The sequence below is a fragment of the Symphodus melops genome, assembly GCF_947650265.1.
Source record: "Symphodus melops genome assembly, chromosome: 16".
In the NCBI taxonomy this organism is placed as follows: domain Eukaryota; kingdom Metazoa; phylum Chordata; class Actinopteri; order Labriformes; family Labridae; genus Symphodus; species Symphodus melops.
The window spans coordinates 6,557,356-6,572,440 of record NC_136706.1 but is presented as its reverse complement, the minus strand read 5'-3'; the positions used below and the strand labels follow the sequence as shown (position 1 = coordinate 6,572,440).

At 41.7% G+C, this 15,085-nt stretch overlaps 1 protein-coding gene across 1 annotated transcript in view; it reads right to left on the bottom strand.

Moving 5' to 3' along the window:
* The window catches only part of col27a1a (collagen, type XXVII, alpha 1a), a 65,500-nt gene extending 50,978 nt beyond the window's left edge, over positions 1–14,522 (bottom strand). The window contains exons 1-4 of the mRNA XM_079364444.1: positions 14,115–14,522; positions 10,202–10,272; positions 4,616–6,129; positions 767–820 (exon numbers count right to left, since the gene is read on the bottom strand). Of these exons, the coding sequence (XP_079220570.1) occupies positions 767–820; positions 4,616–6,129; positions 10,202–10,272; positions 14,115–14,167 (1,692 nt within the window). The 5' untranslated portion in view covers positions 14,168–14,522. The remainder of the gene's footprint in view (positions 1–766; positions 821–4,615; positions 6,130–10,201; positions 10,273–14,114) is intronic.
* Positions 14,523–15,085: the final 563 nt, after the last annotated feature.

Below are 15,085 nucleotides of genomic sequence, written 5' to 3'. Positions count from 1 at the left end.
ATGGGATTCCTATGAAGTGTCGCTGCAGTCTGCTGCAAAAGCTCAATGAGGAGAAGAAAGTCCAGCGGAGCCATGTGTTCTCTGTATGTTTACAGTGCTTTTATTAGGCATCCTGTGGCACAGGCAGTCTTTTGAAAGGCCGTCTTTATAGGAGCTTTCCTGTTTATGCTTAGGGGTGGGAGGTCAGCGCTCGCAGCCCTGTGCTGAATATGGTCAATCTGCCTGCATAGGAAAACTTTGTGAGTCTGCGCACGTGTGTGTGTGTGTGTGTGTGTGTGTGTGTGTGCATGTGTGCGTGTGTTTGGCGTGTCTGCTGGGTGATGGGAGGCATTTAAAGTGATGTGGGAGTTTGGCAGGTTATATTGAGACTGCAAAAATTGGAGCCGGACTCTGACTTCATGGCTGAAACTTACAGCTATAGTGCTGTCTGTCTGTCTGTCTGTCTGTCTGTCTGTCTGTCTGTCTGTCTGTCTGTCTGTCTGTCTGTCTGTCTGTCTGTCTGTCTGTCTGCCTGCCTGCCTGCCTGCCTGTCTGTCTGTCTGTCTGTCTGTCTGTCTGTCTGTCTGTCTGTCTGTCTGTCTGTCTGTCTGTCTGTCTGTCTGCCTGTCTGTCTGCCTGTCTGTGAAAACTACCACTAAAGCTATATAAAGACCGCTCAATATATTATGTCATTTTAAACATCATGGTTTGAACACCAAATAAAATTACTCCTCCATGAAACAGAAGACAAGACTCGACACTTTTTAGAGAGGGCAAAAAGACTTACCCGAGGACCCCTCTTGCCTGGCAGGCCCATCTTCCCTGGAGGTCCTGGCAGTCCCTGGAGAGAAAGAGAGAGTGTTCTTTCAGTGATGCATTCAGATCATCTTAACATCCCAGCAATCTCCTTTAATCACACTATCTAGATCATCAGGTCATTTTCTCCTCAAGCAGGGGCTACATAAAAAGTGACACCTTGTCCCTCCAAAGTAAAACCGTCGCAGGGGGATGAGAGTTCAGCCGTATCCATCAGAAAGTTCTGAGTTTGTGCAGCAGGAAACTGTAGAAATAACAGGTCATTTCCTTGCACCACTCAATGCCTGCTGTGTGGCTCTATCAGCCTCGTGCTCGTTCGTTTTCTTTTAATCAAAAAAGAGGGAAAGGAGAAGTGAAGAAAAACAGATAGTCTGCGGAAAGAAAGGGCTACTTGCACGGCTCTGGATCCTGATGTATGTGTTACGACCTCCATATGTCCTTTTGTGAATGCTTTCTGTTCTGTAAATGCATTCTGTGAGATTATTGCACGTTTAAATTTGATCCCTGAGGCAACATAGATATGAAAAAGTAGTAACATTGCAGCAGCATCTACCAGAAAGTGAAGTGGAAGTTGTACTCACTTATCACAAAGCTCTCGATTTAAAGACACAATGCCTATAAAAACCTTCAAAACACTGCAAGCCCTCTTGAATACACAAAAGATCTGAAGTCTGAAGGTTATAGTGATTATAGCAATTAGTATATGTAACATACTGTCTGTGTTGTTTCATAAGTGCCCCCCTACCATCACATTAAGGAAGACCTACATGGTTGAGACCACCCCCCTTGTTACAAGGGGTGTGCCCTATGGTGGGCTTCAGGACAATATCAACACACTTTTGTGTGTTTGTTTGTTTTTCTTCTAATGTCTCTCTCTTTGCAGCTGATCATCTGAAGCCTATTTCTTTGACTCGAAGAGAATTTGTTTGACGTCTTTCCATCCTAGGATGGAGGAGTCTCACGGAATTTCCATATCATGCATTTTTCAACCACCACATTTCAAACATAGTCTGATGGCAAAGGCTGTTTAGTTAAGGGGGACCAACTGTGGCCATGAGAAAGTCTGGGTATGTTTCATCATGCCACCTGACTGAATGAATCTACTTTAAGAGACTGAGCTGTGATCTCAAGAAAATTACTTCCAAGGTCAGAAACATACTAAATTCTTATGTTTGACCTTTTAAAAAAAAAGACATACCAGAATATCATATTCACAAAGTCCTTAGTTGTCTTATTGTCATCATTTCATATTACAATGCCATGAAAAGTTTTTTAAAGTTTGTGGCTCAGAGATAAAATCAGTTGTCTCTCAACTGGAAGGTTTGGGGTATTTGCTCCAGCTGCTTTGGCAGCAGTATGTGAATTGATTATTTCTAATGAGCATCCAGGCCCTTTAGCAGCCTCTGACTTTAATGTGTGAATGTGGTGTAAATGGGTGAATGTGACATGTAGTATGAAAATGTATCAAGTAGCCTGGAAGACTAGAAAAGCCTTATACCAGAACATTTACCATTTCTGCAACTTTCATGATGGTTAGACAGCTTGCAGGTCCAATTTAACTGGGTACAAAAGCTCAGTCTTGAAAGGAATCCATTCAGGTTGATATTTGAAATAAAATCACAGCCTTTACAGATCTAATTAAAACAATTCAATTTAAATTCCCAGTCTCAGCAATCACATCGAAATTTATAGTACTGTATATAATTTTCAGATTTGTAGGGAAACAAGTTTCAGGGAAAGACATTTTTAAAGCAGCAGCCAAACAAGCTTCAGGTCAGGAACTGCTGCCATATCTGCACATGCACAGGATGTTTCTCCTGGCAGCTAGAGTGCAGAGTCTGCACAATGGAAACACAAGTCGATATTGTGGTTTTGTTTTGTTTCTGAAGAGAAATCTTAATGCTTTACACAGAAAACGTGATGAATGACAGGGCCAATGGTTGAATTCTTAACCAATTCAATTCCTTTTTTTTTATCGATATCTGGTTTTTAAATTTGTCAACATGTATGTGAATGTTCAAGAAAGAGTCTGAGAGTGTAAAACTGTAATGGAAGGGGGAGTGAGGGATAGTATATGAATGGCATGTGTGTTTATGAAATTGGAACTTTGTTGACAAGGAAGCGTGAGTCAGTTCATCTGGGATCTCTTGGGGCACAACATGGCTACAAATACATTTTCATCTGGCTCCAAGCATGCATGCAACCATGCTACAGGAATGCATGGTGCTTAGGAAGCAGCGGTTTAATCTGATACATTCTCAGAGTATAGAGTCGCCATGTGAATCTCAATACTTAATCCTGTGAAATTGCTGTATTGAAGGTAAACTACACAAAAAACACACATTACAAAAATGAAACACAAACTAGAACTGCTGATCCTCTTGAGTTCTTTCTTCCTGAACACTTAAGCACAGTTTGGAGTCTAAAGCCGTGCTCTCGGTTGGTTTTTCTGGCCTTTCATGCATTTTAACTTCACAGAAGTCTTCTGGCCTTTATATTGTACCTGCACTCAGATGTGTCTAGCATTGCCCAAAAATGATCTCATAACCTCTACAAATCATCCTTCTAGCATATTTTCCTGTCTGAGACAACAGCACTTCACATTGAGATTGTAGGTAGTGCTTCTTCGATGGCAGTAATTTGGTCCACTGTTATGGCAGTTAGGTCTGTTGGAGACATCAGTGTGGATGTAAATTAGCCAACCCTTAACACGCCACACTCTGCAATCTACAGCAGAAAATTACAGACTACTAGAAAGAATAAGCAAGGCACACATCCCAAACAAACAGTCCCTTCTCACACATTAAACTGAAATGACTGAATCACAGGGGAAGCTTTGAATAAAGGAGCAAACACACCCAGAGTGGGCTGAAGAGACCTTTAGGTCTGAATAGTTAGGCCATATTTGGAGCTGAAGAACTGAATAACAATTACTGATGGTGACCAAACACCAGTTATTAGTCAATTTCAAACAACTTGGACACAATACTGACTCCAAACTTGTAACCAAGAAGTCACAAAAAGTAATTTCCACAGTTTAGTGGCTCATCTCCAGTTATCCATCAAGATGTGATTAAAATGCACTCTGATGCTATTCCCTACTTGCTTTAGTGTTTCCGCTTCTAGAGATATACTATATACCTTGACTTCCTTTGTGCCTGCATTGGGAAGCTGTAGGATAATGTTTACTGACTGCTTTGACCCTTGACCTGTCTTTGAAAGAGGGTCATAAGACCTCGACTAGCCCTCCATGACAGAGGAATCTTGTGTAGAGACGGCAAGGCATCAGACCTGACACGTCACACCCAGCCTGGAGGGTTAAGTGCACAGATGAAGGAGAAATGGGCAGTAGAAAATGTAAGATTTCTAACCAGTCTGGGAACTGAGTAGTCAAATTAAACTACCTATCTCTGTAGGTTCCTATTTTCAGCCCAACAGCTCTAGCATCAAACTCGGTCTTTCACAGGTGACAGCAATGACTGTAAACTCTGTCATGATGAAGTTAGCTAAATATAATAATCTAAACCATTAAATGAACAACCCATCTCTGCCAACCAAAACAGCAAAGACAAGGACTACACGTTTTGTTCTTTTTGGTTTTGTAAAACTTGTACTTGTGCAAGGTTTCTAAATGTTTGAAATGCTAAAGTTTAGCTTCTGACCAGAGCCAGAGAGAAAACTATGACCTCAAGTTCTTGCTTTTTTTCTATAATCATCCATAACATGAGCCCTTTTTAGATTGCTATGCTTCTTATTTCTCCAACACCTTACATTTATAGACCATCCAATCTTAGCTGTCCGAAAGACAAGACATGCTTACCGATGGGCCTGCTTCTCCTTTCTGTCCTATAGCTCCTTCCAGAAGGGAGAATTGAGTTGGTGGAACCTCCCAGCTCTGGAAGCCATCAGTGGCAGGTGGTGTTACTGGGTTGTCTGAAGGTCTGCTTGGTCTTTGGGTGACTGGAGACTTGGTGGTTGTTGCTTGCTTTGTTGGTTTGATGACCTGTTTGGAGACTGGCTTGGAGGATTTTGCAGTTGTAGTTTTGGAGACTGTTGGTTTTGAAGGGTTAACTTTGGGCATTGTAGGTTTAGATGGGGGAACTTTGACAAAATTAACTTTGGGTTTGTACGGAGTGGCTTTGGATGGTGTAACTTTAGGCTTGGTAGGTGTTTTCTTGGTGGTGGGTTGTGGTTTCTTAGGGACTGCACCTTGGTCTGATAAGGCAGGGCCTGGCTTTGTCTTGGAGGGTTTGGTGTTGGTAGTGGCTGGAAAGGTAGGTTTCTTTATGTTGTCTTTTCCTGCAACTGTTTTTTTGGAGGTGTTATTAGTAATGGGCTTCACGGGAGTGGGTTTAGAGGGTTTGGGATTTGAAGCTTTAGAGGTGGAGGGTTTTGAGTTTGGTGGTTTTGTTGGGTGTACTCTTGTCCTGAGGGGTGCTGTTACAGTTTCTGTCCTGGTGTTGGGAAGTGGGGACGCCAAACTAAGCTGAACTGTGACTGGCATTACTGTTGCCAGTAAAGGTGTAGGAATGGTCCCAGAACTGGACTTAATTGTTTGAGTAGGGGCTACATATCTAACAGCCGAGGCAGCAGCGGCAACACTCTTTGCAAGGCTTAACCCTGTGGGCTTTCTGGCTGTTACCGGACCACCATGTTTAGGTGTAGCGGCGGTAGCTGTGATGTTTTTTTCTCTTGGTAGGAAAGGCAACAAGGGAGGAAGGTTTGGCCTGTAAGTGTCTGCTTCCCTGCACTGTTTCTTAATATACCTGCAGTAGTTGTGAGCTGCCTGTGCAGAAGGGACTAGGTCAAATTGGCAAATGGCTCCTTCAAAGTGTGACGAAGCTTGCTGCTGGCTTGAATGCCCCAGTAAAAAGGAGCCGGGGAGCTCTGGAGCCAGTCTTTCCTCACTGTCCCACCCAAAGTCAGCATGAACACTCTGCTCTCCGCAGGAGGCATATAGAGTCACTCTCTGTCCATTAATTTCCACTGCCAGCTGGTGCCACTGACCATCATGGGGATCGTAGGGCAGTGCCACCGAAGTGTTTGGTCCAGTGTGAAGGATCAAATTGCCCGGAGAAAGCTGCAGACCAAGAAGGAGCTTCTTGCGGTCCGAAAGCAGGGTGAAGAGGAACGCTCTGTTGACACGATGCGAGCGTACACTCAGGACCAGTGCCAGATTGGGCCAGATGGCCACTGGGAAGACTGAGCGCAATGGAGTTTCAATGTGCGCCCGCTGGTTGAGGATGATCCCTGATCTGAATGGAATGACCCCTGCTGGCACAGAGTGAGACAGCTTCTCTCCCTTGAGCCCCAACTTTTGGAGGATGTCCACATCTGTTAAAGAGAGAGAGTTGTTAGAGATGCCACTGTGACACACTTGTTTATGAGGGTTACACACCAGTGCATTAAGACAATAGGGAAAATTGTAGCCTTTCATTTCATATTATTTTTAGTCACTAGCAAGTATGTTTAAGGGATATTTATAGTTTAAAGATATCTGACTGAGAGTAAGTCCTTCTCATTACATCTGTTTTGTTTGCTTTGTCTGGGTTCTGTCATTTTTGATTTTGCATATGTCCAAACTCTGTTCCCCCCAACTGTAACACATGTGCTACCACCAACTGACATGGCCATTTGAGCAAGTGTCTGGACTTATGCTGTGAATTTGATTTCCCCCTTCTGAAATGAATGACGTGCAGCAAAATATTACTACTGTCTTTGCCATGGGTGCTTGGATTGAATTCAATGCCTATGAGCCAAATTTCCAAAAAATCCCTGATCTGTAAGCCAAGCAAATGAGCTCAAGAACTGTGGGGTCAAAAGATGTGAATAAAGATGGTTATCGCAAAGAAGAAAAATAGAGTAACAAAGGTTTCTTGACAACACAATGTATTCTGTAAGCTTTCTAATGCAACTTTACGGCAAAACAATTTAGATCCAAACAGACATAAATATGTTAAGGGGCAGTATGAAGACGTTGGTTGTTCAGTTTATGGTTTAGATGCTGCAAAGTGCTGTGGTTGTCTTTGTCTCAAATGGCAGTGGATTACAGCCTTTCCAAAATGGTAAGAATAATTTCGAGTGTATGATAGCGGTGAAGCATAGAACAGTTTTAAAAATGCCCATAACAAATGTCCTTTGAATATAGACTGTTTATTGCTCATCAGGCCTACAAATCTTAAATGAACCTGAACATAAACTATGCCCATGGTGGTTACATTTTAACAGCTCCAAATAGCCTTAAATAAAGTCACGTTTTTTTTTCATGAAAGTTACAAGCTGTTTGAAAACAAATACAAGCACGAAAAACCTTGAATATTTTTTTGGTTGAAATTAAGTAGAAAGCAACTACTGTAGGTATGTGCCTATGCAACAGATATTTTGCTTGTACTTATAACCCTACGTCATGAATTAGTTTCCGCATGCAATAAATATAAAAAAAGTATGAAATTTTTCATGTCTTTCATCAAATCGCTATATTCTTTGCAAAGACTCCATTGCCAAGTCTGTCCACTTCATAACTAGTCATTTCAGGCGTTGGGAGAGACAAGACTTTGGTGACTGTTCAAACTGTGCTGGACGGAAGCACAATAGCTGGTGGAGGTAATTGTGAAGCAGCTGGTACGAGGAACTCACAATTAGACTTACAGTATCCTCTCTGGTAACAACCTCAGCAACACACTCCTGTACAAGCAAAAGAAGAACTGACGGACGCTTATACCCAAAGGCCAGAATTTATTTTTTTTAACAAAAATATCTAAGTTCTATGCCATTGAGCACGATTGATTGTTTGCTGTCGAGAGAAAAATAATTTACTTGTCATTGAGAGTCATGGTCTGTTAGCTTTTAAGGCAAAATATCAAGGACATCAACATCCTCTTCTTCCATTTCCTATCTGTCTTTTTCATCAATAGTCAGTTTGAAAAATCCACAACATGACCACAGCAACCACAAGTGAGTAGAGCATCTCTGTGCCTGGAAGCACGGCAATACAGTTTCCAGCCTTTCAGCCAGCTATGACTCTGTGTTCAGAGTTTCAGCCTCTATATGACCTGTGATCTGAGACCTGTGATCAGGCCCCTCATCATCCGGATTGTCTGTGGGCTCACTCTGACCTGTGGTCACCCAGCCTTGCCTAATGGGGACATGTGTATAGAGGCTCTGCTTGTGAAAAGACAAAAAAGTGGACAAGCAAAGTTGATGACATGACAGAAAGGGGGAAAGATGAGTTCAAAGAGAGACAGGGAGCCGTTCTGATAATACATACAGAGGATTTCAATGAGATGCTTGTCTTTCTATAATACAAAGCACCCCCCCCCCCCCCTCCATCATTAGATGGCTGACGGGGGCTCAGACATGAGAGTCAATAGCAGGAATTTGATCCCTCATTGAACCGGTGGTTGTTGAGAAATTAGACTTTAGGGAAGAAGCAGCTTAAAATTCAAATGTATCATGTCAAACAAAAACTTCAGAAATCTTTCTAGTCAGGAGTTATCGAGTTTCATTCATTGAAAGCAAATATGACTTCATAAAACACAGCGTAATATTTTGAATAGAAGAAAAGCAATGCAACTGTAGACATGGCTCTCCTATAGGCAGCTCTTTAAGGACTTGTGGTGCTCCGTATAGGGACGTAAGACTGTAAAAACATTTGAGCTTTATAAAATAGTCAGAGGAAACAAGACCGCCATGGGGTACAGAGTGCATATACCCATCCATAGAGTGAGTCTTCTCTCTGTGTGGTCTCCTCTGCTGGAAAGGACTTCAGGACTTGGCAGTGAGGCAGGAGCTGCATTACATGTATCTGTTGTGTGCATAGACTCCTGTCTCCAAACCTTATTTAAATACCACTTGTAATATTACTGGTGCATACATTAATCATGTGGTTTTAGATACACAGCACACTGTATGGATGTGAACACACACTCACACCGATGAACTTGTGTTCAACACATGGCTGCAGTTCAGAGCCTTTCTCTGTGCCAAATCACTGAAGTAGGAAAGAGAGAAAGTCCAAAACGTTACTCTCTGTAATGTTATCCCTAGTAGAGAATGAAGTCACTTGATTCATTTGAAACTCACTCAAGGATTTCTCTTTGGCTGACCAAGCTAGTCTACAGTGAGCCATTTATGATACGTCTAAGCGGAAAAATTGTCCCAACAGCATTACATCCACATGAATTCCCACACTTTTAAATCCTGATTTATGTTTTATTACTCTAATGAGGGACTAAACTGTATTAAATTGTGTTTTATGTTGGTGAGTATGTTTTCTGATATTTTACCTTTATTTAGAGGTGGAAAAAATTGAAACAGAATAGGAAGAGATTTGGAATTAACCAGTGAAAGAAAAGGTTTCTGGCCAGACTCAAGCCAGAAACACTGTGGTGGTAGGTATTTAACTTTACCCATACTGTGAAAAACTGTAGGTTTTAACAGAATGTGTGATCTTTTGACTTCCACTGTATCTTAACTGCGGGATCAGAACGTGGCTCATAAAAGTACTGGATCTCACAAAGTACTTCCTGTTGGACTAATGGCAGACTTTTGAAAAGTATCAAAGCATTGCAGCAGAAACATATCGTCTTTTGTATTTCACAAAAACGTGGCGCCAGCATCATCATAAATGCAACTCAAACCCTGCATCTTCTCAATAAAACCTGTGATGAGTGATTCTTTTGGCCACTCGGGGGCACATCTCTAACAAACAGTTGCTATTTTACAGGTTTTTAACAGAGGTTTTTAACAGAGAAACACTATCAAACATTTATTCAAGGTTTTGCTGTCTACACCTCCCAAATCTTTGTCCAATATTGATCCTCTTTTTGCTCTGTTTTTGGTCTATACCAACGTCCTATGGGCAATATCTGTCTTTTTTTACTGTTCAATGCTCTGCAAAGTTTGCTGGCAACTTCCAAGCGTTGTCTGTCTCTTTGGTAATTATCAGCTTGTTTTAGGTGCCTTTTGGAGCTGCTTGACTGAAAAACAGCTGTTAACTGCTGTGAAAAAGGAAGAGCAGTGAGAGTGAACTGAAACAGTAAAAGAGCAGTTCAGATGGGTAAATAACAAGTCTAACCCACAAAGCTCTATAACTTTCTAGTTTGAGGTGTTAATTTTCTGTAGGTTCATCACTCGGAGTATTGTTTTGGGAGTACATTTTCTGGTTAGCCCTGAATCGTAATCACTCCCTAGTCCACTCAGCTGCTTTCTCAACACCTGTCGTCATGGCAACGGCTGGCCCAATTCTCACAGCAATGTGTTTACGTGCTCAAGCAATGACCAAACAGGCAAAGAAAAACTCATAAATCCTTGCCAGTGCTGCAGTACGTTTCACAGTTTTTTTTTTCTAAAACGTGTTCAATTTCAGTGAGGGAAAAAGAGGTGAGAAAGAGGAGAGAAGTCTTACCTTCAGAGAGTACTTGTGTAAGTCCCAGGTAACACGTACAATATAAAACTGTACAGAGCAATAGGGCTCTCCTGAGGGAGAAGAAGAGAGAGGGTTAGAAAGAGGTAATACAGTACAGATCCATGACTTTGTACAATTGTTTATATATGTATAATATACTTTTCAAATGTAAACAATAATGTTGAGCCCCTTTTAATGAGGAACCCCTTAAAACACTGTTAAGGAGTTTTTATTAAGAACTCTAATATGTATTTCAGTTCATAGGAGGGAATTTAGGAGGAGTTTTTTTCAATTTAAGTTAAGTAGTACAGCTGTAACCAATAAATTAGGTTCATTGGTTACTCACTTTAAAATAACCCATAACGCATGTAGGAATAAAGGTTAGTAAATCATTAGTTAAAGGCTTTTATCCCTAAATAATAGCTGTAAAAAAAACAGGACATTAAGGATGATTGTCTACAGGTTCAGTTTTCACATGCCACCTAATCCAAATAAACCCATATGCTTTGAATTTGGGCTTCTGATACCCCGTGAATAACAAATGGGAAAATGATTCTGCAAAAGCACTTACAACTCAGCAAGCGCTCCTCTCCAAAGCACACACAGACACACACAAGCAGACGGCTTCAAGTTGTGGTTTGTAAGACAGAAATACTACAGTAGACCTATCCATCAACACTCCGCCCAAAACCAACATGCGTACACGCGCGTGCACACACACACACACACACACACACACACACACACACACACACCTACACACACACACTTTCTGCCTCCTTCAGCACATCCAGGTGTGGTGCAGAGGTAAGTGACTGATTAGAGTGTGGACTGAGAGCTCAGCGGGGGACCGAGATCTGGTGACAGGCAAAGCAGCCACTGTTTACCGCTGGAGGTCATCCAGACATACATGGTCACACACACAGATTGGAGGAGGAAATGTGTATAGCAGCTGTGGCAAAGTGGAGAAGGCAGACGTTTGAGGGGGTCGCGGGCCGACAGCTCCAAATACAAAAATGTTGGAAATACTTCGGGGAAACTCGTTTACCTGCACTATAACACTCAAAACGTGCCTGTCTCTTTTTTTTTTTACATTTCCCCACTAAACATTGGCTGCTTCCCCCACAAGTCTCTTTGATAATAATCAGGATGTGTGTGTCCATATCAAAGTGTGTGATTGTGATATTTTGGTGTCTGTCTTTGCCTCTCAGTTCTGAGTTGCTATAAAGCTTCATTACAATGAACCTCCCAATCAGCTGCGTGTGGTTTCCCAGGATGTGTGTTGAAGTGAGTCTGATAATGTGTGTGTTTCTGTGTGTGGTGGGGGGGTTGCGGGGGGGGGGGGGTAACTAACAGCTGGTTACACTCTCAGTCATCATCTTATCAGCTGAGGTGGGATCTGCTTTCTGAAAATGAGTCATGAATGACAAGCATTTTTTTTCATTCTGTCCCTCAGGCTGTTTACATCCGTGCAAACTAGAACACGTTTCCAAGGCAACTGTGCTTGTTTTATCCGGATGTTCACATAAAAAGTCCTCAGTAGCTTGTTAAGGTCTTCACTGGGCTGCTTTTGGGGTGTTGTGATTCTTTCTCTGTGAAGCATGTTCAGATGATTATTGTGATTGTTGCAGAGTGAGTATATAAATAAAGCTGCCATTCTAGCACTATCCCTGTCTGGTTTGGTTTTCGTACTGTAACAGTAAGCTCTGACATGAATCCCTGAGGGAGGTGTGGCCACGCTGAGTGGACAAAAAAAAAGCCAGATGAACAATACCTCTTCTTGAGTCATCCACCAAACCAGACAGTCTCACCTATATGTTGGGCAGTGAGCCACCCAACTCACATTTCCTCAACAGCAGAGGGAAGAAAGCAGCTCTGTGCGGCTGATAACATCGTTTTCTGCTTATGATTGGCACTCAAAGAAATCTGGTGCCATATTTTATAATCTACAGGAGAAATCTACATATGAAAAGTGACAGGTTTGTCTCATATTTCCTTAAACCCAAAGTTCACTCAGATAAAATGTCTGGCATCTTTGCGTCTTTTCTTTATTGTTAAACTCTAATTCTAACCTCTCGACCTCCCAAAACCAACCCCCCTCCTTCCCACACACTCAAACAGCAGCCCGTCTGTATAGGCAGGCTTAACCAGTCAAAGGTTGACAAAAAAAAAAAAAACCTTGAAGAAGCCAGTACTGTTTCCGATTCTTTTCACAAGGTTAGTCTTCTCAATGATTGCCTTAAAGGATTTCCCAAGGCTGATCCTAATCACAACTACAACCACATAGTGGAAAATTCCACCACATTTGCTGACACTAGCAGAGGCTGATGAGGAGCTGACATGTCGTGAAACCAGTGCTCGCATGTCCATCTATTGTTTTTTCAACTGTCAAAATAGTAATTTTCATCAATACAACACACTGGAGTGCAGATATATATATATAAAAAAAATTGTGACTCACTCTGAAATCCTGCTATTTAGCCACTCCTTAGACGAGTTACAGCAAACGTTTAAGATTTTGAGTTCCTTGTGACAGTATAAATATTTTTTAAATAGTACCTCTAAAGTCCTTCTTAGGACGTGCAAAATAGAAATATGAATTATCAAAGTTTAATCACAAGTGAAAAGCCAGAGACATAAAGAGCGACGCCATGTGGCCATGAGGGGAATGATGCTGCACGCATCTAACTCCTCACAGGCACACTGTCATTAACGCATCGCAGCCCATGCTCATTGCAAATGGGAAACGTATTATTCATTGCTGATACTTTTTTTTTTTTTTGAACTATTCTTCAATGAAATTGTATGTTTGATACATACATCCTTATGAGAAACGTGGTGCCGGCGTTTCAGCCACTTATCCATTCATCACATAACCAGGTGTTTACTGCACATCATTAAATAGTTATCGAAAGAAAAAAGGACGTTTGCATTGTTTAAATTAATCCAGATTTCCTCCAAGGTGAATCTATTTCTTAAATGAATGAAGAATAGATGAATACATGACCCTTTAACAGCTGGCTGCTGCAGAGATTTTCCCTGAAAACATCAACACTGCAGCGAAGTTAAGATCAAATATTTCGGTCCATTTAATAGCGTGATGTGCTTTTTACTGTCTGTGAAAATGCATGCAGTAAACACATGCATAAAACATCTGCAGTATCTGTCACAGAGCGGTAAAACTTATGTCAGCAGCAGATGTTTTTATAAATACATGTATAAGTGGAAGCTCAATAGGAAACTATTGCAATCAGTTATGTAATAGCTTTATTAAATATACTTTAATAACATTTCCTGGAGGTTGGAAATTGAAGAAATTCATTGTCACCGTATTGCGTAAATGGCTGTGCGTAAAGGGGGGAAACATGGAAATCATCCTTACACTGTCTAGCCAAAGCTGCAGTGGATACTGATTAGCCTTGTATGAAACTTTATAGGTCTCAATAAATGCATGTTTTGATGAGTCACAGTAAACACTATATTGCATTGTACCTGTGTGCACCAGCTGTATATCTGACATAAAACGCAAACTAACCTCATATTTTTGTCTACCAATCTACCAAAAAAGAATACACTTCAATCACTTTTCCCGGAATTGTTTCCGAATTAACTTGTGCATTTGTCCGGAAACAAGAAATAAAATGGGGAAACAATCATTTGGTAAAGTTCTAAGACAGCCAAAAGATAAATGACCCCCTTGATCCAAACAGACCCCATACAGAGCCTCTACAGTCCAATGTGAACAGAACTCTTGCATGGTGAGCTTGGAGTACAGCCAGCCGGCACATCACAGGTACTCACATGGACGCACGCAGTAAATTGTAACTCCAGTGATCGCTTTCTGCTCAGCCTTTTCTACGTCCTCTCTTGTTTTGAGAATCAAACTAAATAGAACGAACTAAAAGTTACTTACTTTGTGTCTAGATGAGAGGTTCTGCAATCTCTCCTTCGGGTGCCTAAATTCATTTGTATTCATTTGTCCTGGCAGTCAAAAACCTGACCGTTAATCACAGCGTGACTCCTTCGTAAGGGGGGCAGACGACACCGGTCGCCGTTTTACACATTTGACAAGCTTGAGATGAAGTTCCAGAGAGGAAAACTCATGTTGATTTGCTTGTCAAGTCCGACATAAATTCCTCCTGGCAGGCTGCTGCTGTGACAGAGAGTTTTCCTGTGCGGTTGTCTATCGATATTCCCCTGTGTTTCATTCATTTATGCCGATCCAGAGTGAGGGACGTGCAGCCCGGACAGAAAGCTGAGGTTCCTTTTTGGAGGGGGGTTACGGAGTCAGGAGCGCTGGACTCATCCCTTTCCGTTTTAAATAGGCTTTCTGTGGGTAAAACGATGGCAAATGCACCGCACAGCCAGGTGTCAAGTTACAAACCCAGCGGTTGCACGGAGCAACTACACGCCTTTCTCCAGGGGGGTTGGCCACATGGATCTAACCCAAAGCCCCACGAACCGGTAAACCGCCTGAATGGAGCACGGTAAGGCATAGTGGGCAGGCTGAGTGTGCAACACTGTGACGCCTACACCAGAGACTTGTGTGTATCCAAAATATTATCCCATCAATGTGTCATATTTTGGGTGACTGTAAACCAATGAAAAATAATTCCATCAACTTCTTGGATGGGAACTGTGCAATTCAGCTTAGTTCCAATGCAGAGCATGAAACTAGAATTGATAGATAAAGGTAATATTTCCACTCTTGAACTGCACTGTAAACTTTGCAAGGCCACTGAGTGTAAATGTTAAAACATCAGAGGGCGTTCAAGACATCAGTAACATCAGTGAAAAGCTGCAACGCACAATCTCCCTGTGACAAATACAATAAAGTACTTAACAGCAGTGACACCAGTCATTCCCTTGTGTTAGAGAAGTGTT